At 42.4% G+C, this 26075-nt stretch overlaps 1 protein-coding gene across 4 annotated transcripts in view; it reads right to left on the reverse strand.

The window, feature by feature from the left end:
* SLC39A11 (solute carrier family 39 member 11) overlaps nt 1-26075 on the reverse strand; it is a 451624-nt gene that overhangs the window by 414400 nt on the left and 11149 nt on the right. For 3 of the 4 annotated variants that reach the window (XR_010025183.1, XM_063120074.1, XM_063120073.1), the window contains exon 4: nt 15675-15833. The exons of the other annotated variant lie outside the window; for it this stretch is intronic. Coding sequence is in view for 2 of the 3 variants with exons in the window: in XM_063120074.1 (XP_062976144.1) it covers nt 15675-15833 (159 nt within the window). In the remaining variant the exon portion in view is untranslated. The remainder of the gene's footprint in view (nt 1-15674; nt 15834-26075) is intronic. 4 annotated transcript variants of the gene reach the window in all.

Genomic DNA, 26075 nt, shown 5'->3' on the forward strand with positions numbered 1-26075 from the left:
GAAAAGACTGAACGAACTGGGCATGTTTAGCCTTAAGAGAAGACTGAGGGGAGACATGATAGCACTCTTCAAATACTTGAAAGGTTTTCACACAGAGGAGGGCCAGGATCTCCTCTTGGTCATCCCAGAGTGCAGGACATGGAATAATGGGCTCAAGTTACAGGAAGCCAGATTCTGGCTGGACATCAGGAAAAACGTCCTCACTGTGGTACAATGGAACCAGTTACTCCCACACTAGAGGCATTCAAGAGGAAGCTAAACCATCTGTCAGGTATGCTTTAGGGTGGATTCCTGCATTGAACAGGGTGTTGGACCCGATGGCCTTATAGGCCCCTTTCAACTGTACTATTCTATGATTCTATGAACTGCCAATATCAAACTGCCTGTATACAGATCTATGGTGTGTCCAGACTTAGAACATTATTTAGTTCTGGTCACCATAGTTAAAAAAAAGATATTGTAGAGCTGGAAAAAGTGCATAAAAGGGCAAATAAAATGATCCCGGCTATGGAGCATCCCCCCTATGAGGAAAGGTTACAACAGCTGGGATTGTTTACTTGGAAAAAAGGAGGGTAAGAGGAGGCATGATAGAGGTGTACAAATTTATGCCTGGTGTGGAGAATGTGGATAGGGAGACATTTTTCTGCCTCTCTCATAATACTAGAACCCAGGATCATCCCATGAAACTGATTGATGGGAGATTCAGAACAGATAAAAAGGAAGTTCTTCTTCACATAGTGCTTAGATAAACTATGGAATTCACTCCCACAAGACATTCTGATGGCCACCAATTTGAATGCCTTTAAAAGAGCTTTTTATCAACTGTGTAAACAGAATGCTGGACTAGATGAACCTTGGTCTTATCCAGCTTGGTTCTTCTTATGTTCTTAAATGATATCCATTTGTGTCTCTTTAACTATTCTATTAGGGCAGTGGTTTTCAGCCCATCTTGAATGAATTCTTGAAGGAATCCTCAGTTCATGTGAACTGCTGCACACTGCAAGAGAAGATCAGTAATGAAGGTCAATCTGTCTTCCAAGCAAGTTGTCTTCCATTACCGCTCTTTTCATTAAGGAACCGCTAAAGAGTTTGAGAAACCCCAAGAAACACGATATGAAAAACACAAGATATCCAAAAGGTCACATTAAAAATATTTTTGAAGAACTGGGCATAAATCTGTTAACTGCAGCAAAGGTGTTTATTGTACAATGTTGGAAAAGTGTTACTCCTACTCCTTTGAATTGCTATGCAAAATTGTAGAAGACAGTCAAGATAAAGAAAACTGACAAATCGTGTTTGATTGTGACAGGGTAGTAAGAAGAACACCTATTCAAAGTGAAATTGTCTCCTATTACATTAACATAGGATTCCAAGCACACTCCTGAAGTACATTGTCCTCCTCAATAATATAGAATCAGAAATTATATGAATCATTTTGACGTGGAGGAACAGTCAGTTATATTGTAGGTGAAAATATTTAAGCAATTTATAGAAACAGTGAGACTGAGGAACAATGGTTCCTGTGCAGCTGATGGAAAATGTGAGGAAGAAACTGGCCTGAACATTACAGGAAGGTATTTCTTCTCACATTTCTACATTTATAATTGACATCAGAAGGCACCAATAGGTATGGAGAGTGGGACTGTATCTTAGGAGCAGAGCAGGAACTTTGTATATAAATAGTCCCAGACTCAATCTCCAGTTAAAAAGGATCAGGTAGCAGAGGATGTGGAAGACCTCTGCCTGAGACCTTGAGGGAAATGCCATTGCCAGTGAAAACAGACAGTACAGGGTTCCATGTAAACAGATAACCAGATATCTGAGCCGGGCTTTTCACAGTCTGGAGCGTGCAGGTACTATGGAAACCTACAGCCAAGATGGATAAAGCAAAACAAAATCAAGCCTGTCATAGAATCACAGAACTAGAGGCTATCTATTACAGCCCCCTGCTTCATATAACCTGCATTTGAAGACCTCCTGTGTGGGGCATCCCCACCCACCCATTAGGTAACTGCTTCCATTGTCTAACAGACTTTACTATTGACATGAGAACACGAGCAGTGTTTTTTTAATAAGCAGGAATTAATACAAAAGAGAAGGGGGGAACACCATCCCGCAAAGGACTTTAATATTGATCCTTTTATTCCAACATTCTTAACATGCTTCAGAATGGAGGATCAGCATCATCTTTACTTTATAGAGTGGGACAACCCGCAACGCCCAGCCACACATTCTGCGGTCCCGGGTTCATCCCGAGACCGCGGAAAAAGCAAGAATCAATCCCTCCCTGCTCCCGGGATCCCCTGTGTGTCATGTGGACACACAGGGACGATCCTGGGATATGGGGCTGGTCTAGCCATGGCTTTCGTCTTGCTTAACCATCAAATGAATGGAATTTAAAGTTAAACCAAATCCAAAGTTTGTAAGAATAGTCAAATTTGGTTCAATCAAATCTGATCCAATGGAAATGTGTTTTCAAATTTGGAAGAAACTAATAGACAGACAGGCCTGCATACAGGCAAAACCTACTTAAAACCATGTGGCTCTCACTTCAAGCAAGAGAATTGGACTTCTGTTTGGATTTGCTTGGCTGCTTGCATTGGTGTGAACTGCATGCTCATAAAGCAACTATCATGTCACAAAGGTATGAGCATCCCTGGAAAGATTTGCTCAGTTACTAGAATAAAATTCATTTCTCTAAAGCCCTGGGCAGAATGCCAGGGAGCCTCTGAAAAATTCACTGAAAACGATACTTCATTATTGTGCCAGAGGGGAAAACAAATCTGAGGAAATAGAGACCAGAGAAACTGAGCTCTGACTCAGACAAATAAAAATGTAAATTGAACCCCTTTGGTTCAATTTTGTTTTCTCCTCATTTTATTCCCTCCCCCCATTATCACCTGAAATCTCCGCAGTTCAAGTGGGTGCCTTAAAAAAACAGAGCTGTCAGTTGTGTGTGAGAAAGAGAAATTGGAGCTGGCTATAATCTCCCTCAGCAATCGGCCCTATGGGGATGGAAACGCTATCTTACATTCATTACGGTGACATGTTTCACGACTGCTTTCCTCCCTTCTCCGCCTCCTTCCAATGGCTTTTAGATAAATAAACATAACATGTTTTGAGTGTAACAAGTGTAAATTGTTTCCAAGTGCCTGGAGGAGCTTGCATGTATGTTCAAGGTTACTAGTCCTTATGGCTGGTGGTGGGGCAAGGGAGCGAGGACAGAACAGATAGTGACCACTGAGATTGGAAAAGAAATGGCGTCCCTCCAAGAGTCAGTAATAACTCAGTGCTTACACGAGAGGTCCCTTTCCTTTCCAACAGGCCTCCAGTGGTCAAATAATTAAATTATGAGCATCTCTTGTCCCTTGTTTTCCCAAAAGCTTTAAAAATTCTTTTGTTAAACCCCAAACTTTGGCATGATCATGTACAGCCCAGGAATTTGTTTTCAGTACCAGGTAGAGATGTGAAGGACTTTTAAAAAACAAAAACAAAAACAAACCCTAAAAGTTCAGGGAGGGGGGGAAATCTGGGGGTTTTTAGGGCCATTTTTGCTTGCTTGTTTTCTGAAAAACTGAACAGCTTTGGATTATGAACTATTTTCTTTTAGAATGGAAGATACAGTATTTATATACTCCCCCAAAATGATTTCTAAAAACTATGTAATAAGAACACTTTTGTAGAAACACTAGACTGTAAAATGTCTGGAAATAATGAAGCCATGGGGGGAAATGTCTTTTTAATCCTCTCTGTAAGATTCTCAGCATAGTTATTTCTTTCATCCCTTATTAAAATCAATGATTGAAAGTATACTTTACTCATAAACAATTCTGCTCAATTTCCCAACATGTGAGTGGAGTCACCACTGTGCAAATGTGCATTCCTGACAGTTCAGGTTTTGTTCCATAGAGTCCTATGTTTCTAATGCTGCAGCAGTCATTTAATGTAATTCAAGTCGATTCAAACAATAATTACACATTTATGAACTGAGTTTACATTTAAAAGTTTTAAAATATAATGATAATTTGATGAGCACACTAGGCTATACATAAAATATATCTTTAGGAACAGAAAGACTGCTTTATGTTCCTGAGACAGAACTCCCCAACTTGGTACTCTCCAGATGTTTTGGACTTCAGTGCCCAATGGCCATGCTGCCTGAGGCTGCAATTCAAAATATCTGGAGGTCACCAGGTTGGGGAAGGCTTCTTAAAGCAACAAAGTGACTTTAGATCTGTAAAGATAGCTTTAAAAAAGCATTACTTTTCTATTTTTCCAAAATTTCCATTCCCCCCCTAAAAGGGGGCATTTTCCATAGCTTCAAAATTTCCAAAAAATGTACATCTATTGTACCAGAACTGGAGCATGCCCAGAAATTCTTTCACATACCTATTTCACTCAAGCTTTCGTACTTGAGGGAAATAGGAGCTAAAGGATGCAAGGTTGTTGTCGACTTAGGAAGGGCCCATGAGGCTACTTTCTTCATGGAAGGAGCAGCTGAGGAAGAGAGGTTCCTAACCTCTATTAGACTTGCCCCATAGAATAAGAGAAAGAAGGGGGAAACAGGAGCCAAGGGGGAGCTCGCTGATGGCCAGCGATCTGGGCTATGTTTGCTTGGTTGCTGCTGTCAGTGTTAGTAAATGCGTACATAGTTAGACTATTTGAATTTCTGTGCACAGTAACATTTATTGTGTTTCTTCAGTGAAAAAAACACACTATTTGAATTTGAAATTTCCAGCTTATCTTGAATCAGCATAATTGCAGGCCACCTGCCACAGTGTATCAAACCAGCCTTGGGTACCACACAGCTCAGTATTCTTCAATGAAATGGAGGGTACCAGGTTGGGGAAGGTTGTTGTAGGGATTCTTCTCTTCTCTGCAGCTCCCAACCACTTTAAATGTGGCTCTTCCCCCCCACACTTTCTCATTCACTGACCTGGTTCACACATCACGGTAAGCCACCATGGGTTAATTTACCTGTGTCATCTCCAAGATGTGTGCCAGACACTATTTTGAATATGCAAGCCGCAGTGGGGGCGCACTGCTGCACATCATGAGAAGCCAGGCACTAATGGGTAATTTGAGGACTAAGCAACCCTCGGATAACTCTAGAACAAACCACGGGATATCCAGATTCGCATGCCATGACTTGCATATTCCAAATGATGGCTCCTCCAGGTCTTGGAGCCCCACAGGTGAATCAACACACAGTCACACTCCCTCTCTCTCTCACACAGTAGCAGCTCATTCACACCTGGGGCTCTCTAGCTTTGCCTTGTCCTTTGCTTTAGCTGTGGGCCAGCTTCTATGATCTGGGCTACCATAGGAGACTTCAGGAGTGGATCATCAGCTATAAGGTGAAATGGAAGAACTGGCTAACTGCAGGAGCAATCAGCCAATTAGCTCAGGCGGGGGAGAGCCCAAGAGAAAAAGAGCAATGTGACTGGCTAGCTACAGTGGGGTACTGTGGAGGTAGCACCGGAGATGGAGGGAAAACTGAACCTGTGGGCCAGAAATGGAGCAGTGTGGATCTGCGCTGGGAGATTTGTCAGCACTAAGTAGAGCAGAGCATTCTTTCAGAGACAAGGAAAAAATCCATCCCAATGCAAGAGGCAAGTGAGCCTGCCGGAATTCACCTGCCTGGTGACAGACTGATGAGGACTTGCTTGGACTACGTGCCGGGGATGGGGAGGAGAGGCCCCAAAAGGCCTCCTGCCGAGTCCAGTGCACAACCTCTCTGCTTGATCAGGGGCATTGGGAGACAAGAAGCTCCCCATGACCCCGGTGGTGGCCTCAGTGGTGGTGCCTGTTGCAGAAGTGTTTCCTGCTTGAAAAAACAGTGAAGATCACGGACATAGGCAGTGCCTGCTTTCATCATTCTCATGGATCAATGAGGCAAGGGGAGGAGGAGCCAGCGCAGTCTGAAGCACCCCATATATGCCTGGGCCTTGCAAACCCAAAGCAATGAAATGTAAGAGTCTGTCTCCAAAGCCGGAACTGTAGGGACATGCTTCTGTACAAGATAAAAACCTTGCTCTGTTTCTCAAAGGTATTCAGAAGAGAAATGCATCAAATGTGTGAGCTGCTATAGCAACGGGAGTTAAATAAGTACCATTTGCCACTGTCTGAGTGACCTTGTGCGTCTTTCTCAAAGCCATCCCTAGGTGCTTCAGTTCTCCCCAGCACAACGAGGACAATGGCTCTTCCTGTATGTGCTGCAAGCAAACAAATATTCCAGATCATGAGAAGCTCCAACACTGAATTCTTAAGGCTTTCAGTGCTTCAAAAAGGAATGTGCTATACCCTAGAAGAATACATGATGATTATTTTTCTTTTCAAAAGCTTCTCTCCTCCTTATGCTCACTCTCCATCCACCCTACATACAGTGTGGAATATACTCTTGAAGCCAGATCTTATAAACTGCCTTAACAGCAATGATTAATAAGGGAACCCTGACCCCTCTCTAATTATAGTGTGGGCAAATAAAGACAACTATTTACCAATGTGTAGGCCAATAATCTGAATCAGGCAGCCAAGCAGGGAGTAGACTTCTAACCTTCTTTCCCAGATTTCAAGGCTGCAAATTTGGTAAAGTTCTCCTCCCATTTCTAACAGGAAGATCAGATGACCTGATCTTGTGATCAGATGACCTGATCACCAAGTGTTCACAAGGCACTTTGGGTTCACACAACACACTAACCCACCCAGTGTGGGTTATTGTGTTGTCTGAAAACAGTGTGTTTTCCACAGGGGGTGGGTATAGTGTTGTGTCAATGCAGTGTGTTTTCCACATGGTTGCTTGTGGCTTGTTAATCACCCAGAACAGCCCAACAAGCAATGGGTTCTCAAGGTGGCTTGTTTGAGAAAAATAAAACATACTGCATGGTTAACAAACCACCCTGTGGAAAACACGCTGCATTCAGACAACACATTAACACACCCTGAGGAAAATGCACTGTGTTGAGACAACAAGTTAACCCACCCAGAGGAAAACACAATATACCACAATAACCCATGGTAGGTCATTGTGCTGTGTGAACCCAGACTGTTAAGCTACTGCTTGGTAAATGGTTATAGCTCCAGAACACAGAGAGCAAAGTGCACAGTCCATCATTAACTAAAGCAGAGCAAGAGCTGCCATACACCCTTTTGTCAGCAAGAGGGATTCAAGCAACTGGAAGCTTCATGGGAAATGATGGCAAAAGCCGTCAGTGGAATCAAACAGTTCACGCCACGTGCTGACAAGGACCTCTCTGCTGTTTGGAGACTTCGGGCTACACTGCATACTAAACAAGTGAAACAAAAATCAGCAGCATCGCTCCAAGTCAGAGGAGAACTGCACATTAAGCTTCATTACCTTGCGAAATTCAACTATGTGCTGGTAATGAGAGAAAGTGTGTCATCGCCAGGGTTTGCAAAAGGTGTGAAATTTAATAGGAAACTCCATATTATACACATGCAGGCACTATATCAGTCTATTCATTGAATCGGATGGAGGAACAAAAACTAAACCAACACAGATGCCCTCCCCCGCTTTCATGGTTATCATCCTTGACTAAACAAACATTATCTTTCGCAGATCACAGTATCATGAACTTTCAGAATCTTAAGCCACCGCCAACAACAAATGCTCTTTTATGGCCCTACAAATTAAACATACATCACTACTATCTCATTTTCTATGCTATTCACATCGATTGGGCCAGAATCCAGCCCACGCTAATATTCATCCTTTGTTTCTGTTGAGATGTGCACTTTGGGTAATACGCACCCTGTTAACTCACTGTTATCAGAGTTTGTGTACAATTACAGAGTACAGACTTACTGCCCAAGGAAGTATTGACATAAAACAGGCTCCATTACTCTCTTGTGAAGGCAATTGCGCTAGCCCTGAAAATGGGCAAAGCTATAAGATCATCATGTAATCCAGATGTCTGCTGTACAGCAAAAGGCAGTATCTATAACTTCAGGGAGATCTGTAGCACCCGTTTTACCAACTTCCTCTCTCCTCTTAAAAACGTTGGGAAATGTTTTATCTGAATGTTTGGAGAATGACCTTATCAGATGTAACTATTATAGCTCACCTGGATATCTCAGCTAAGATTCTATTTGGTATAACTTGCATATCTTAAAGCAGCTTACCCCAATTTATTCATGCTGCCTGGGGATGATGGGAATTGTAGTCCAGTACATCTGGAGAGCACCCAGCTGGGGTAAGCAGCCTTAGAATACACATTGTTATAATGCAGGTATGTTGAACCATGTTAAGCCTTAGGGAGAAATTCAATTTTGAAAAAAACTCTCAGCAGTGGGGGGTCCTGAAGGTAAAATGGGGCAGGGCCAAATGGAAAGCGAGAGGGGTCAAGTACAAAAAAATGCCATAAGGTAGTAGTTTGTGCATACTCAGGGTCTCAGGATTATGCACAAACTGCTACCTTTTTATTGAGTGGCTCCATTTTGCGTCCCAACTGATAGACAAAGGACCACACAAATTTGGCATCAGAAGTGATTGGAAGGTGGTTTTAGCTGGCAGGAAAGCCTCTGCCACACAAAACATTTCTGCAAGCTCCAACAGTGCTAAAAGGTTCACGCTCTAAGCTGGCTGGAGCCCTTATCAGGGGAACTCACATCAGGGACTGAGGATATGTTGCAAACGTATTGTCCCATGTCACTACTTCTTATAACATAGTGTTAATTGAGCAATGGTATTTTATCCACCCAATACAACATGTACGAAAAAAAAAGTCTAGATCTGTGGAAGAGCCTCTACAGAATCAGAGTTCACAGAAGCTGCATCAAGGTGTTCTAAATCAGGGGTGGACAGACTTCAGATTTGTAGGATCTATTTGGTTTTTTTAACTAGAATGCAGAGGTCTAGCAGCCAGAGCCAGGCACAAAATGGTGGCTCAAAAGTGAGAGTCCATTATATACCGCATCCCATTAACTGTACATTGGCATATATACAAATCTACTTGCACATCACCAGAGTTCAGGGATTATAACAGAACTCCCTAAACTGGCCAGCAGAGGTGAAGGAAGACCTGGTCAAAAGCGATCAATTAGGATTCCTATTTTACAGACGAGGAACATTGAAGCTGAAAAATAATCAATTAAGGCCAGTCTTGCAGAGATCTTTTACTGTTGTTGCTTAAAATGGATACTGTTTTATACTGTTGTTTTTTATATATTTTTGATGGTTTTAAATTTTGTATACTTTTTTCTTTTAATGTCCACTGTTTTTACCTTTTGTAAACTGCCCAGAGAGCTTCGGCTATGAGCGGTATAGAAATTTAATAAAATAAATAAATAAATAAATAAATATTTGCTCTCTTTTAAAGTATTAGGAGTCAGAAATTCTTGGAAATCTACAGCAAATCACCAAGAGATCTATCTTTTGATCCCAATCAATGTTCTGCTCACCCCCGTTCTAAATCATCCAACAATGAGGAGCGGGGACAAGGGCAGAAGGTCTGCTCCCCAACACTCTTCATGAGTTGGAAGCCAACCAGTTGCAGTGGGAGCTCCCTGTATGATTTAAACCCCTGGTTTTTCAAGGGTTCTAAATTGCATGGGGAACCTGCAGGAGAAGAGTAAACTGGAGCCAGTGTGGTGTAGTGGCTAAAGTGTTGGACTGGGAGTCAGGAGATCCGGGTTCTAGTCCCCACTCAGCCATGGAAACCCACTGGGTGACTTTGGGCCAGTCACACACTCTCTCAGCCCAACCCAACTCACAGGGTTGTTGTTGTGAGGATAAAATGGAGAGGAGGAGGAGGATTATGTACGCCGCCTTGTGTTCCTTAGAGGAAAAAAGGCAGGATATAAATGCAATAATAAATAAATAAATAAACTCCCTACCTCAGATAGTCACGCTCCAACTCATGGGGTGAAACAAAGGCAGTGTACAGTGTGGAGTTAGGGTGTTCACCCCCTCTCTCTTACGCAATGCTGTGTGAGGTAAGATCAATGCCTGAATTGGACATGAGCCCTAATTTGAAACCATCCTCCATCCTGGGCAGGATCTACACTACTGCTTTATAATAGTATATGGACACATTCCATATACCGTTTTCAAACCACTTTTATATCCTGCTTGGTGTAAATCTGGCCCAGGTGTGTGTGTGTGTGTGTGTGTGTGTGTGTGTGTGTGTGTGGTTCAATAATGACACAATGATCACATGAACAGACCAGGTAACTAGTGTTATTATTTTATATTCAACCAAAGTCAATGTACTATGGACTAAGGTATGTCATCTGGTACTATCCATCTTTTATTAGTGCCTTCTACTACATTTTGTGTTTTAATCCATGGCATATTGCTCCATTTGTTTGCTTTTTTATTAACTACTCCAGCTGTTTGGTGGAGGTAAGGATATTTTAATGCATTCTTCAGAAGGCATCAAATCCTCTCTCTAAATGAGCTCAAAGAAAGAAGAAGGGAGGAAATTTAAGAATCACGTTTCACTATGGTAATCACAAGCAACTGTGGTAAATGAGCCCAATGCTAGCAAGGGAATTCAAAGGAATATTATAATACACTGTTGTTAGAAGGATAGGTGTTACTGGACAACTTTTTAGAAAGATGTTCTTATGTTAAGGAAGATGTACTCTGAAGCGCTTGACAGCAACTATGAAATATGTTAATAGTAAAATGTTATAATGATTTCTGGATTCACAAATGGTTTTGCTTACAAGTTTGTCAACTCATTTGTTCTTGGTGTTTGGAAGCAGGGAGAATTTACTGCCCCTTTCATTTTCAGGCAGCTTGAAGACAACTAGTGCAGTTTTTCATGAAACATACGAATGTGGGGGCTGTTTCTGTCACTGGGCTTCATATTAAAACCTCAAAAACAAATAGTCCAATGAGGCTGAGCAACTCCAGTCATTAGTTTTATCAGGGAGGCTAGAACAGCCTCCTGGTCATATATGGCTTCTCAACATTAACTATTTACAACTTGAAAGGAGAAATAAAAATATAACATTAATAACTATCAAAGGGATTCGTGGCGAAGCCCTCTTGATGTTCAAAAAATGTCAGTATGGCCTATTCACACAAGGCTAAATTTCCCCTACAAAAATCACTTCTGTATCAGAAACCAAGTATCTGAAACCAAATGTAAAACCTTTATTTTACATTTGCCAGGGAATTCCTCTACACAATGAGTCATGCACAGAGCATCATTTCCCCATCAAGGACTGGAGTCAGACATTTTCCCCAATGGGAGAAAGCTCTCTACTAGGGCCTACTTCAGCAGTGCTTTCCCTCTCCCACAAGGGCCTTTGGACAGGGGAAGGCAGTAGCAAAAGGTATGTTGTGAGTGACCCCAATGAATGCGTATACAGCCCTCATGTCTTTGGAATACCCATACATAAAACCTATTTGGGGTGAGCAGGAGGAGTGGCATTTAGATGCTAGTCACATGCTAACGATGTAACCATTTCCAGATAATTAGTAGGTGTCTCCTTTGGTTCAGCAGAGAGAAGGAAGGTCTTCTTTTCCCCCAATAACATAGGCCTCACTGAAGCTGTTGAAGTTCTAAAGCAGTACCTGAATGAGGGCTAACAAATGCCCGGGATGGGAGCTAAGAAACTGATGCTTTAATCAGATGTGCTCCTGATCAGCAGGCAGGCAGACTGTGCAAAAGATATTCCACCTGTTTTGGATGGGGCTGTGCTTCCCTTGAAAAATCAAGCTCAGTGTGAGGGTGCTCATGGATTCGGCAGTGCAACTGGATGACCGGGTGGCAGTGGTAGCCAGGAGTGTCTTTGCCCAGATTAGGCCAGTGCACTAACTGTATACATTCCCGGAGAAATCAGACCTGGTTATATAACACATGCCTTTAGATACACATGCCTTTGGATTACTGTAATGTACTCTACACGGGACTAACTCTGAAGAGAATTTGGAAGCAACAGTTGGTCCAGAAGGTAGCAGCAAGGTTGTTAGTGGGTGCAGGCCCATGTGAACATATGTCCGCAACATCTGCACTGGTTGCCAAATTTGATTCTGGGAACAATTCAAAGTGTTGATGATCATTATTATAGCCCTCAATGGCCTGGGTCCAGGATCCCTGAAGGATCATCATCTCTCTCACCAACCTACCCAGTTCCTAAGATCAGAAGTAGAGGCCGATCACTTTGTCCCATCTAAGGTGGAGGCATAGCTGATTGTGATGCAAGCTGGCCCTTCTCAGAGAAACACTTTGCCCTGTGAAGCACCAGTCGTCCTCTCTCTAGATGTCTTTTGCCAGTTGGTGAAGTCATTTCTATTTCAGCAGGCTTCTGCCTACTAAGTGCTTGTTCTGCTTAAAAGTGTGAGTGGTTGTCTTTGGGTTTTTTTAAAAAAAGCTGTGGTCTCTGAGTATTATTATCTCTACATTTTTGCTATGTTTTATTGCCTCTACATTTTAACAGTATTGTTTTACCGAATCTGATATTACATTGTATCGTGAAGTTCCAACTGCACCAACTAAAATCACCTCTTTGAAAGCATCCTACTAAACAAGAAATGGAAACGCAAGTTGCATTCTCTCATTCACATAATTCCAAAGCCAAGAGCAAAGCAAACAGGCAGGCTGCCAATGAGATACCCTAAGAACCATAACTTCATTACATCATCGGTAGAAAATGACAGACACCTCGCTTCTGCCTGAGCAGAGCCCTGGGAGGAAATAGCCTCTTCATTTGCTTCATTTCACCCACCAAAGCACACAGAAGCAGAAGCAGCAGCACAGATGTGATGATTTGGTGCAAGGAAGTGCTACAGCAGCACAAACGCCTTGAGGGTCCTCCCAAGACTTCTATCACACAGGCAATCAAATCAAAGCTCTTGATTTCAGTCTGTATCCCAGAAGACTCACAATAAGTTAAAGATTGAGCACATACGTATAACTAAAGTAAAATTAAAAGGAAAGAAAACCAGCAACGTCCTGCCTATGGGCAGCATCCTATTATGTTTGTGCACTAGCAGGACCACCGCCAGCATATTGGAGGGGTTCTTAAAATAGTTGGAAATGAACACGGAAACAGGGCAGATCAGCAGAGCTTGGCTCGCCTACCCTAATGCAGAAATGAGCATTTCCCCTCATTTCTGGGCTTGCTCTAGGAAGCAAGGACTCCCTGTTGCACTAGCAGTTTCTACCACTGGCACAACAGAATGAACAGATGTGCAGCAGCAGTAGTCACTCCCCCAAACGTTCCACCAATATTAAACTGATGAGCACATGGGCGCGGTACAAAAGTCCCATGAACCACACCTGAAATGTGCACCGTGTGGACCCTTAACTAATAAGCCCGGTAATATAGCCTGGCCTTCTCCTTAGCTGCAGGAAGCACGCCCATCTAGCAAAGCACGGTTTTGTACGCGTGCAGATCTGAATATATCCCTTTGCCACATATTATTCATTACATTTGATTTCAAAGTCCTATGCCCTTCTGAAATCCATCTGATTTATATCCTGAAGTTATTTAGTTCTGATTGCTGAAAGGCTTATAGGATGTTGGAAGCTTTTTGTCAAGCACACGAAATTTACCGTCTGTTATATTGTTACTGAAGTTGAAGGATTCATCAAGCAGCCTGAAGAAGAAAAATGACTCAAGCTGTTCTGGTAGAAGCTACTCTTTTGGCTAAAGGTGGCAAAACTATTGGTTAAGAAACAAACATTTCCTAGACCTAGAACCTGTCACTAGTGTGTTAGTTAGGAATATTAAGAAGGATGCTTCTTAAAGTATTTACATGTGGTTTCATTTAAAAGATGAATGGGACGTATGTGTTTCTTGTCCAAGAGCATGCTAACAAAGAATACTTGCTAATCATTGTTTTGAGTTTATTTTTGCATTCAATTTTAATATGCAATTTAAAAGTGGACTCGCGGACTCTAAAATATGATCAAAGTTAGTGCCAGAAGCAGAAAAAAGTGTGCCCTGTGTAACATTCCTCCATAATGTAGTGTTCAGAACACAGCTCACCTGGCTTTATCTATACCATTTGAAATTTGTCTTTACACCTATTTGCATTTTTATAATGCTGAAAATCAGGCAGCCTAGGACCAAAGATCACGAATGACACCCCCCCCAATGTCTTTTCTGACAGCAGTGACCTTCTCAGACTTTCTCCTTATGCTGAGCCTTTCTATAAAGACAGAAGCAGCCACTCTTGATGCCAGCTAGCACTTGGTCAAGCCACTTTAGCCTTGGTTTTAGCCCTGCAGTCTCAATTCCTACACTTGGGGAAGACACAGTCTACATAATGGACACAGGCTCAAGTACTTTCCTAGACTGAAAACCACTAACATGCCCATGGAGGATGGCACCTATTCCTTGGTCAGCTGTTTTCTTAAAGAGTCCAAACTCTAGTCAACCCACCCCATCACAAGTTTTATGCAAGCTTCATCCAAGTCACAAAACACTATGCTCGCCCAATCCCCCACAACTCCAGCACTATTTCAGACACCCACTGGCATCTCTGAAGAGGCTACACCAGGCCTGTCGGCAGCAGACGCCTGGATCCCTGACTCTTGCGGCTGCTGCTTCACTTGCATAGTCAGAGGGAGAGGGAGAACAGCCTCCCAATCCCAGGCAATGGCCTGGTTCAGACAACATGCTAAACCATGCTGCTTAACCACAAAATGGTTAAGGGAACCATTTTGTGGTTAAGCAGCATGGTTTAGCGTGTTGTCTGAACCAGACCACTGTCAAAAAGTGCAGGGGCAGGCAAGCACCCATGGATAGACATGCACCTCACACCCCAGAAAAGCCAGGCTCCTTTGAAGTAAAGGGCCTTCTCAGAAGCATGGATTAGGGAGCACTGAAGATTGGCTAACTGGCTGCAGCTGGGCCTAGAAAACCAGGCTATATAAGCTTCCAGCTGAGGAAAAGGGACAGCCTTTCTGATATAAACCATCCTGAAACTATGGTTGACTATGTTTTGTTCTGAGGTACACTCCCCTCATCCACTTACCGTATTTCATCGATTGCAAGACGCACACTAATTTCAGTACCACCAACAGAAATAAAGCTTTGATTCTAAGAATAATAATCACACCCTGATTCTAAGATGCACCCTGTTTTTAGAGACGTTTATATGGGGGGGAAGTGTGTCTTAGAATCGAAGAAATATGGTATGTCTTCTTCGGTTCTAACAATAGACATCCTTAATATCTGTACCACACTTTCAAGTGTTTCAATTGACTCATATATGTATATTACCTAGTTTCAATCTTTTACAATCCTGTAAAGTCAGTAGTAGTAGTATTCCCCCATGTTGCAGACTGGAGGTATGGGAAGGGCAACTGAGGCTCAGGGAGAGGGTCTTGCCTAAGGCCACCGAGTGAAGTTATGGCAGAGGTGAGATTTGAACCAGTGTCTTGTACACCTCTACAGCTGGACACATTCTCAGTATATGGAGGAACTGCATGCCTGATAAGAACCCCATTGCAACTGTTTAATAAGGATTAATGCAGTGATGGCTGGATTTGGAATGGGAGGCAAGGCATCAAAGATACGTTGCCAGCACCACTCCTGAACTCTTGAGTTGGCTTTGGGAACAAAGAAGACAGGCCAGTATGCAGCACACAATGGTTTTTAGGTGTTCAATCAAAAGCAGCTTCCAGCACATACAAGTCAGGAAATGGACAGTCCTGGCCACCAGAATTGGAAACAGTTAAAGGGCTACTCACCAACAAAGGGAGAAGGAGGTCAGCAAAGTACACAAATGCCGCTCCCAGAGTGAAGCCAACAGCTACAGGGAAGAATGCAAAGGCTCCGAACTTCCCGGAGTCCTCAGCCATCTCAATGGCAGGTGCAAGAAGCGACCAATAAGAAGCGGCCAGCATGACCTTAAAAACAGAAGAAAAGTGAATGCCTCTTAGACTGCAATAATGTAGCTGTCACCTCTTCAAGCAGACCCCTGTGAGATAAGGGCACTGTTTACAACTCCTTTCTTCACATACAAAAACAGTTTACTGTAATCAGTGCTGGTTCAGATAAGATGCATTATTATTTACACAGTACGAAGTTCAAAATTGGTAATGAAAAAGCAGAGTCATATTAAGCTAGGCAATATCCTAGATCACTTTGCTGTCTATATCTGATGCACCTGTGTATCTCAGGTTGTATCTTATTCAGAAAAAAAGCTTTTCTTGTCTACTGGATGCTGCAACATCTGTTCAATAAGGGTTTGTCAAAGCCAGCTAACTGTTGGAGGTATAACAAAGCTAATGCTGCTTTTAACTATGTTTTGGCAATGCCCAGTAGTTGCCCCCTTTTGGGAGGAGGTTATTGTATGGATAACTTTGTATTGGAACACTCTTTAATGTTTATTCATAGATGCTCTTTTAAGTTATCTACCTGCTTCCTGGAAGTTAACGGATGGTCAGTGCAAATGGATGTACAAAAGTGTAAACAGCAGAATTTCTGCTCTCAATAACTCCCAGGGTCGAGTTCCCCAAATATAGGAAATCTAATGTCTTTCTCAAATGACAGCAACATGAATCAGAGGTATAACTTTGAATAAAATGTTTCTTTACTTGTTTCTGTCCAGAACAATATTACAAACAGCAAGTAGATGAAACTCAACTCCTAAGAACCCCTGACATATTTTTTTCTGAACTGGATTTTAGCCAGAACAGTTAAAGCAGCAACAAGCATACAAAATATGGCTTGCTTATTCCGCTGAGAAGTAATAATGCCAAAATAACCCTTCAAAATAAATGGCCAGGGACTACACAAGTAGTCCATTTGTATCAAGCAGTGGTCTTAAATTTCTTATGATGTTAAAGCGAAGTAGCCACTGGGCTCTCCTAAACACAGTTTCTTTAAGTAATAGCTTGTTTAAGACCTTTTCTCTCCCCTCAAACTAGCTTCAAACTTCCATTTTTTCAATAAAAGAGCTGCAAAGCACTTTTTGTCTTCACACTACTACCCTGTGGTATTAACAGTAAACATGAATCCATGGTTCTGCCTTCACATGTTCTATGGGCAGTATCCAGTGGTCTCTGGGCATCTGCAGCCAATCTTGTGGATTTTGTTGTGCAAACAGCCCACACTGCTTCCACAACGGCAATTTAGCCCTTCCAGGGGTAACCCAAAGTGAGCAGAAATGCTTGTTTCTGGAAAGGGGAAGGTCAGTAGAGCTTGCATAAGGGAGCTCTGACGACATACACCCCTTACAAGAAAGAAGCATTTCTGCTTGCTTCAGGGCTTGCCCCCAGAAGAGGAAGCTTGCATAATGGAATTTGTGGAGCTGGTTGCACATGGGATGGGCCCCATAGGCGGACAGGAGGATTGGATACTGCCCTTTATTTCACCATTGATTTTACCATTTGCCCAGCTGGTGAGCTGTGGTCCACAACTGGGTTGAAGCAACAACACATACCATCTTTTGTGCATTCAAATGGAAGAGAAAGGCAAAGCATGCAAACATTAACTATTAAAGGTGGTTCTCCTGTTACAAGTTGGGGTTAAGGGACTGAAAAGGGGAGGAGGTACTGATCCAGTGGGCTTTATTGATTATGCAAAACAGAGAGAAATGAGAAGATGCATCAGAAACTGAATGTTTGTTTAATTGATGATATTGTTCACAAGTGTATTTATTTATTTATTTATTACATTTTTATACCGCCCAATAGCCAAAGCTCTCTGGGCGGTTCACAAAAATTAAAACCATAATAAAACAACCAACAGGTTAAAACACAAATACAAAATACAGTATAAAAAGCACAACCAGGATAAAACCATGCAGCAAAAATTGATATAAGATTAAAATACAGAGTTAGAACAGTAAAATTTAAATTTAAGTTTAAATTAAGTGTTAAAATACTGAGAGAATAAAAAGGTCTTCAGCTGGCGACGAAAGGAGTACAGTGTAGGCGCCAGGCAGACCTCTCTGGGGAGCTCATTCCACAACCGGGGTGGCACAGCGGATATCCCCATATCAAAAAAGGGAAACACTAAAGAATGTTCAAACGATCGGACAGTGGCACTTATTTCACATGCCAGCAAGGTAATGCTCAAGATCCTGCAAGGTAGACTCCAGCAATTCATGGAGCGAGAATTGCCAGATGTACAAACTGGGTTTAGAAAAGGCAGAGGAACTAGAGACCAAATTGCCAATATCCACTGGATAATGGAGAAAGCCAGGGAGTTCCAGAAAAACATCTATTTCTGTTTTATTGACTACTCTAAAGCCTTTGACTGTGTGGATCATAACAAACTGTGGCAAGTTCTTGATGGTATGGGGATACCAAGTCATCTTGTCTGCCTCCTGAGGAATCTGTATAACGAACAAGTAGCAACGGTAAGAACAGACCACGGAACAACAGACTGGTTTAAGATTGTACGGCAGGAGTACGGCAGGGCTGTATACTCTCACCTTACCTATTCAACTTGTATGCAGAACACATCATGCGACGTGCTGGGCTTGACGAATCCAAGGCTGGAGTTAAAATCGCAGGAAGAAACATTAACAATCTCAGATATGCAGATGACACCACTTTGATGGCTGAAAGTGAGGAGGAGCTGAGGAGCCTTATGACAAAGGTGAAAGAAGAAAGTGCAAAAGCTGGGTTGCAGTTAAACCTCAAAAAAAACAAGATTATGGCAACTAGCTTGATTGATAACTGGCAAATAGAGGGAGAAAACGTGGAGGCAGTGACAGACTTTGTATTTCTGTGTGCAAAGATTACTGCAGACGCTGACTGCAGCCAGGAAATCAGAAGACATTTACTTCTGGGGAGGAGAGCAATGACAAAACTTGATAAAATAGTTAAGAGCAGAGACACCACACTGACAACAAAGGTCCGCATAGTTAAAGCAATGGTATTCCCCGTAGTAACCTATGGCTGCGAGAGCTGGACCATAAGGAAAGCTGAGCGAAGGAAGATAGATGCTTTTGACTGTGGTGTTGGAGGAAAATTCTGAGAGTGCCTTGGACTGCAAGAAGATCAAACCAGTCCATACTCCAGGAAATAAAGCCAGACTGCTGACTTGAGGGAATGGTATTAAAGGCAAAACTGAAGTACTTTGGCCACATAATGAGAAGACAGGATACCCTGGAGAAGAGGCTAGGGAAAGTGGAAGGCAAAAGGAAGAGGGGCCAACCAAGGGCAAGATGGATGGATGATATTCTGGAGGTGACAGACTTAACCTTGGGGGAGCTGGGGGTGGCGACGGCCGACAGAAAGCTCTGGCGTGAGCTGGTCCATGAAGTCACGAAGAGTCGGAAACGACTGAACGAATAAACAACAACAAATCATTTTTGGAAGCCGATTTTTGGAGGCCCAATACAAACCTGAAAGACACATACCATGATCCTATCCCATACATACGTATAATCCCATGAGTCATGAAATAGAAGTTTTCATTTTAATTCTACACATCTAATATTATACCACAAATTATACACTGGGACTCTTCTACCATCTTCCCCCAATCACTCCTTCCCCGTTTTTGTTGTTTTCATTAACACAGCATCCAACTTGAAGAAGAGTCTCATAAAGCTTGTTGGCTATGCTATAACTTTTTGGCTGGTCCTCTAGAGGTATTTCCTACAGGTTGGAGCGCAGGTCTGATTAAGCTCAGTTTTCCTTTTCCCCGAGTATTACAAATCCCAAGATGATGTGATCACTTCCACCCAAGTTTCCCACTATTTTTTTACCTCACTAACCAATTTTTCCCTGTTGGTCAGGAATAGGTCTATGAAAGTGATCCCCTTGGCTCTCCTTCCAACTTCTGGAAGATGGATTTGTCAGCAAGGCAAGTATTTGTTAGACCTTTCATACTCAGCAGTGTTTGATTTCCATAAATGTATCAGGGTAGTTGAAGTCTCTCATTAATACTAGGTGCCTCCACTTTCAAAGTTTAGCAATCTGATCAAGGAAGGCATCAGCTAAGTCTTCTGCCTGGCCTGGAGGTCTGTTGCAGACTCCCACAATGATATTGCCATTATTATGCTTCTTTCCTTCCTTTTGTTTACAGAAATGCTCTCAACCAATTTTAAGTGTTCAGATTCACTGATTTCTTCAAGGTCCACACATTTTTCATGTATAATGCCACTCCTCCTTTCCTGTTTTGTCTATTCCTTCTAAGTTATGCCCTTCAATCCCCACATTGCAATCAGGAATCTTATCCCACCCAGTTTCAGTAATACATATAAATCATATTTGCCTTCCTGTATTAAGATGACAAGTTCATTCCATTTCCAATACGCTGAGCATTGGTATAGAGAAATTGGAAACCATGTGTTATACTTCTTGACCATGCTCTAGTTTTTATTGCATCCTAGTGGGTACCTGCACCACCATACCAGTTTCACTCCCTTTCCTGCCCCAGGGTTTTGCAACAATACTGTCTTCTTGCATTTTATCAGCCTCCATCATCAGTCATTCACTTCCGGCATTCTTCTTTCCTCCCCCTAGGCTATGACTTTCAACAGAAACTTGTGACTAAACTACCATCTGCTCCCCAAAGTCCTACACCTTCTTACCCAAAGCCTCATGGTCACTTGCAATACAATGAAACCTGCATCTGGCAGCATCACTTGTTCTCACATGGGTCAGCAGGAAGGGCAATGTTCAGTGGGTTTGATGAGTCTTGGAAGGCGCTCTCCGTCATAAGGCCAGTGGCTCATGTCAAGTGAGAGAACTCCATCCTAGCAGAGCCCATGTGCCAGGGGACTTGGCAGCAGCTGTTCAAGTCATACCAAACTGTATACCTACTGCTATCTTAGACAAAGCAACAAGAGAAGCAGAGTGTTTACCCGATGGTGTAACACATAACAGCTGGCCTCCCAATTTGATAAGAGCGTCTTATTTGAATTTCCCACATATGTCCAAACTTGCCCAATCAAGATTAGCAGGAAGGGCTTTTTAAAACCTCAAAGACATGGAGATACAACCTAATCTGGTCTATGGTACCTAGAATACAAATCTCATTTGGACAAACTTTAAAAAGAATGCCAGCCACTTTCTGTCACACATTTTATGCCAGCAACAGTTTGAATGCCTGGAAACAGTTTTCCCACAACCAAAGCACTGGGGAAAAGACTTTGGATTCTCCTCGCCCCATACACACACACGACTGACAAATTCATTCAAAGGATTATTGTCTATACCCAGTAAAAATCAATGCATTACCAAATTTGGGGGGAGGGAACACCCTAATCTAGAAACATCCTAAGTGACCACCCAATAATAACTGCTGAATCTTCCTAAGCACTCAGATTCCAGAATTCGGAAGCCTACAAATCCTTGCTCATCAGTAACAGTAATTATGCAGCTGCCAGGGAGCAACACAGCTACAGGAAAGAAATCCACAGCTACACTATCACAAACTGTGTTCCATAAATTAGAACAACCTTCAGTGTTTTACTGTTTACTCACTTTCAATACAGAAGCATATTCCCCTACTTGCTTTCCCATCAAGGAAGATTGTGTAATGGTAATTAATAGCAGGTGAATCTTCTTTTTGTCTTCAATTCACGGTAATTGAGTTTAGCAAGCTTCTTTTGACTCATGTAAACACTTAAAACTTGCCACATTTCTCGGAGGGGGGGGGGGAATCCCACTTTCATTGAACACGGTTCTGCTCTCACATGTCATGGAGGCTGCTGTAACTAAAACTGCTCCCCCAGAGAGAACAGGATCTAAGGCTGCTACAACAGAGAATCTCTTGCCCTCAAGCCTGCTATTTCCAAGTTAGCCAGTCTTCGGGTCTTCCCTCAACTCTGGAAACTTCACTTCTATTTGCGCTTGTTTAATAGAGGCAAGTATAGGATGGCAGAAGTTAAATCACTTCTAAATGTTAAATAATTATAATGGAAAGACACCCCCAGCCACATGATCTGCAATCTGGCAGTTAAAGGTTAAACTCTAGGCATTAATCATCATTCTTGATCTTAGAAGGAAATCTCCCCTATCTAAATGAAGAGTTTGATATTGGAGTCTGAGTACCAATATTTGATATTGGTACCATTATTAATACCATTACTAATACCATTATTAGAATATAAGCCTATGCGGCAGAGTCTTGCTATTTATTGTTTTACTCTGTACAGCACCATGTACATTGATGGTGCTATATAAATAAATATAATAATAATATTCCAACTGCATAGCACATGGCCTTCATTTTGCTGTGCTTTGCTACTGTTTAGGAACGGAGCTGATCAGCCACAGCCCCAATCACTTGCTGTGTATGCCTGGGGCCGCCACTGTTTGTCCAGGGGCATTTAATGTACTTTTGTCGGAGGTGTGGCAACATATCTTTCTTGCCTGATTATTTCTCATGAGAAACACAAGGAACATTTGAACATCATATTGATACACAAGGAGTGTTCTATTTTTTCCTGGATAGAGAACACAGAGTTCTCAGATGAGTGCTAGAAATTGTGACATTTGGCAGTACTGTCACCCAAATTGTTCTTGAAAAGCAGCGATGCCAGAATATTCTTCAAATTCCTTGCATCTGAGCCAGTCCGGCCTGCTGGAAAGAAACTAAGCATAACATTCTTATTTTAATTATGTTTGTTTTTGCTGCAGGAGGGAGAAAAACTGGCAAGCTGAGAATAGTCGTCCTAAATGGATCAGCATCATAGTTAAAAGGGAGGGCAATAAACTTGTCACCTGTGTGTTGTAACTGACTGAGATTTATTTATTTATTACATTTCTATACCGCCCAATAGCCGGAGCTCTCTGGGCGGTTCACAAAAATTAAAATCATTCAAAGTATAAAACAACAGTATAAAACCATAATATAAAATACAATCTAAAAGCTCAACCAGATAAAAACAGCAGCAATGCAAAATTACAAATTTAAAACACCAAGTTAAAATTTATTTATAGACTGTTAAAATGCTGGGAAAATAAAAAGGTCTTCACCTTATTCAAGTGATTTGCAAGAGTGCATTTTTTCTAGTTTAGGAGTTAGCTTCCGGGCATGTTCTTTCAATTACATATATCCCATAACTCCATCTTCCAGAAGAACCTTAAAATTGCAGCTATTAACTAGCCAAAGACGCTCTTTGCATCCAGATCACAATTGCGTTGTTGCCCTTGAGAGTCAAGGTAGGCAGGAGCAATCACTTTTCACAGGAGCTATCTTCGCTGGTGAACTGGAATAAAACTTTTCAAGCCCGAAAAATCTAATCATCGGGCAGAATGAGAAGGTGGGGTGAATTTAATTAATTTCAGAACGAAGGTACTTCAGTTCATTGAAATTTCTCATACTGTATTTCACTTCTGCATGAAAAGGAACTCTGTGATGCTGAAAAACCTTGCATTCTATTCATCAAGAAAAAAAACTAATCCAAATTACCAATGCTGTGCAAGTCAAGGGTGCCTAGCCTCCATTATTATTGGGAAGAAGCATCTATGTCCCATCCATTTTGGTGGAAAACAGGCGTGCCTGATTTTGTCTCCAAATTGCACCCATTGATTTGGATCCAGAGAAGCCCTTGTGCACATAGAAATTGCTTCTGTATAAACCGGGTGGGGGGAGGGAAGCTGGTTTTGCCTTCCAGAGGCAGTCCTTTGTACTATATACAATGCTGCTCTAGACAGCTCCCTGGTTTTTTGGGGTACTTTGCAGGAGGCAGCTCCTGGAAGAAGAGATCCTTGGGATTGGGGCGGGGGGGCTTGTCTGAGAGGAAACAACTCTGGCTTCACCCCCCCCCCTGTTGTTAACAGTGTGATGGGGCTGCAAAAAAGGCAAATGCTATTTTGGGATGCATTAACAGAAATATAGCTTCCAAATTACATGAGGTACTGGTTCCTCTCTATTCAGCACTGGTTAGGCCTCATCTTGTGTTCAGTTCTGGGCACCACACCTCAGACAAACTGGAGAGGGGTCAGAGGAGGGTAACAAGGATGTTCAGGGGACTAGAAACAAAGCCCTGTGAGGAGAGACTGAAAGAACTGGGCATCTTTAGCCTGGAGAAGAGAAGATTGAGGGGAAACATGATAGCACTCTTCAAATATTTAAAAGGTTGTCACACAGAGGAGGGCCAGGATCTCTTCTCGATCCTCCCAGAGTGCAGGACACGGAATAACGGGCTCAAGTTAAAGGAAACCAGATTCCAGCTGGACATCAGGAAAAATGTCCTGACTGTTAGAGCAGTACGACAATGGAACCAGTTACCTAGGGAGGTTGTGGGCTCTCCCACACTAGAGGCATTCAAGTCGCATACTTTCAGGTAGGCAGATAGCAGCTGAAATAAAACTTGGCTGCTGCAGTTTTCCCAGATCTCTTGCTACTTCCTCCATTCTTCTTCCAGCTGGCTTATTTATTAAAACATTTTTATACGGCTTTTCAACTGACCATAAAGCACTTCTCTCTCTCCCTCTCTCGCACATACACACAAAACAACGAAGTATAAAACCAGAAATAAATCACATATAAGACACAGAAGGTTTAAATCCACAGTTGAAGTTTGGGCTGGAGAAAACAATCCCAACTGGCTTCTCTAAAAATAAAGTCAGGTCCAAGAGCCCCCAAGCTGATCCAATAAGGTCCTATAGACCCCAACAGTGGCAGGCTTATCCTCCCCAGGCCCTGAGCCACTTTCTACCAGTATCACCTCTGTTATTTCTTCCATCAATTAAAATGAAATCAGTATACAAGTATTTTATTCCAATAACATGCAATAGCCAGATTCCTTTGGCACCAAGGAATGTGGGGAGAGAACATTAGGTATCAAATGCATCAAAGTAAAAGCATATGTTTTCCAAGGAAAGGAAAGGAAAGAAGGTGGCAGCAAGGGAGAGGTTCCTTTCCAAAAGGTGTTACAGCTCATTAAGGCTCACATCTTCTCAAAGAACTGGTTTGCTCTCAAGAAAGCTTATCAGCACTGCAAAGTACAAAAGCAGTCTTGAAAGGGAATATTCAGAACCTAACAGGTCGTTTCTTCTCTTATTTGCACACACCTCCGCTTTAGCAGGAAGATAACAAACCAGGTGACAGTTAAAACAAGAAACTCTTTTCATTCCAGTGTTCTTTAGTGAGGTTCATGAGTTCTCCATTAGCTTATCTAACACTCTCAGGTTCTGACATCTCCCCAACCCAACAAGTGAGGACACAGAAACAAGCAGCACAATGACATCATATCAAAGTGTTACATAAAAGTAAATGTTATTGAAGGAAAACAGAAAGAGACCGGTAACTCCATGCCTCTTGCATCATCTAACTGGGCTCTCAATCACAATGTCTGTTAGATGCCATTGGACATGTCATTCTCTACCATTCTAACCTACTCCTACTCTTGCAAGAATAAAGGAGAACTGTGATGAAATTTATATGCAATATAATTGTAACAAATGCCATTTTCTCTTCCATGAGTTGGGGTACCTCTTATTTTCTGAGCTAGTACAACTTTGATTGCCAGACTCCAATCTAGACAGGGCTTCAATATCACACTAGCTTTGATATCATTGTTACCAATCCAGCTGAGAGGCCCAGCGTGCCATCTGGTTTAGGTCAGTGGGATCAGTTTTATCTTCACAGGCCCAAGGATGTAGACAAGATGATTAGAGCAACTTGCCTAACTATGTGCTTCTTGACCCCTGCCCATCTTGGCTGGCTCAAGCAAGCCCGGGGATCGGGTGACTGAGTGGCTCTGGGATGTGGTACATGCTTCTTTGGTTGAGGGAGTAATGCATGCTACCCTTAAAGAGGCGATAGGACATCTGCTCCTGAAAAAGCCCACACTGGACCCAGAGGTATATAACTAATGGATGATAGCAAGCAGCCCATTTCTGGGTCAGGTGCTTGAGAGGGTGTTAGTGGCTCAGCCCCAGGCATTGCTAGATGAAAGATTATCTAGACCCATTCCAATTTGATTTCAGGCCTAGTTCGGGCACATAATCAACCCTCATTGCTCTGATAGTTGACATTTATCAGGAAAGAGTCAGAGGGAGTGAAACCCTGTTGATTCTCCTTGATCTCTCAGTGGTAACCTCCAGGGCTGGCTTTGCGGATTGAGGTGGGGGCACTATATTGCAGTGGTTCCACTCCTACCTACAGGGCTGGCAGAGAGTTGCATTGGGTGATGTGTGTCAGCCCTTAGCATGATGTTTACTACCTATATG

The sequence above is a fragment of the Elgaria multicarinata genome, chromosome 3 (assembly GCF_023053635.1).
Source record: "Elgaria multicarinata webbii isolate HBS135686 ecotype San Diego chromosome 3, rElgMul1.1.pri, whole genome shotgun sequence".
Taxonomy (NCBI): Eukaryota; Metazoa; Chordata; class Lepidosauria; order Squamata; family Anguidae; genus Elgaria; species Elgaria multicarinata.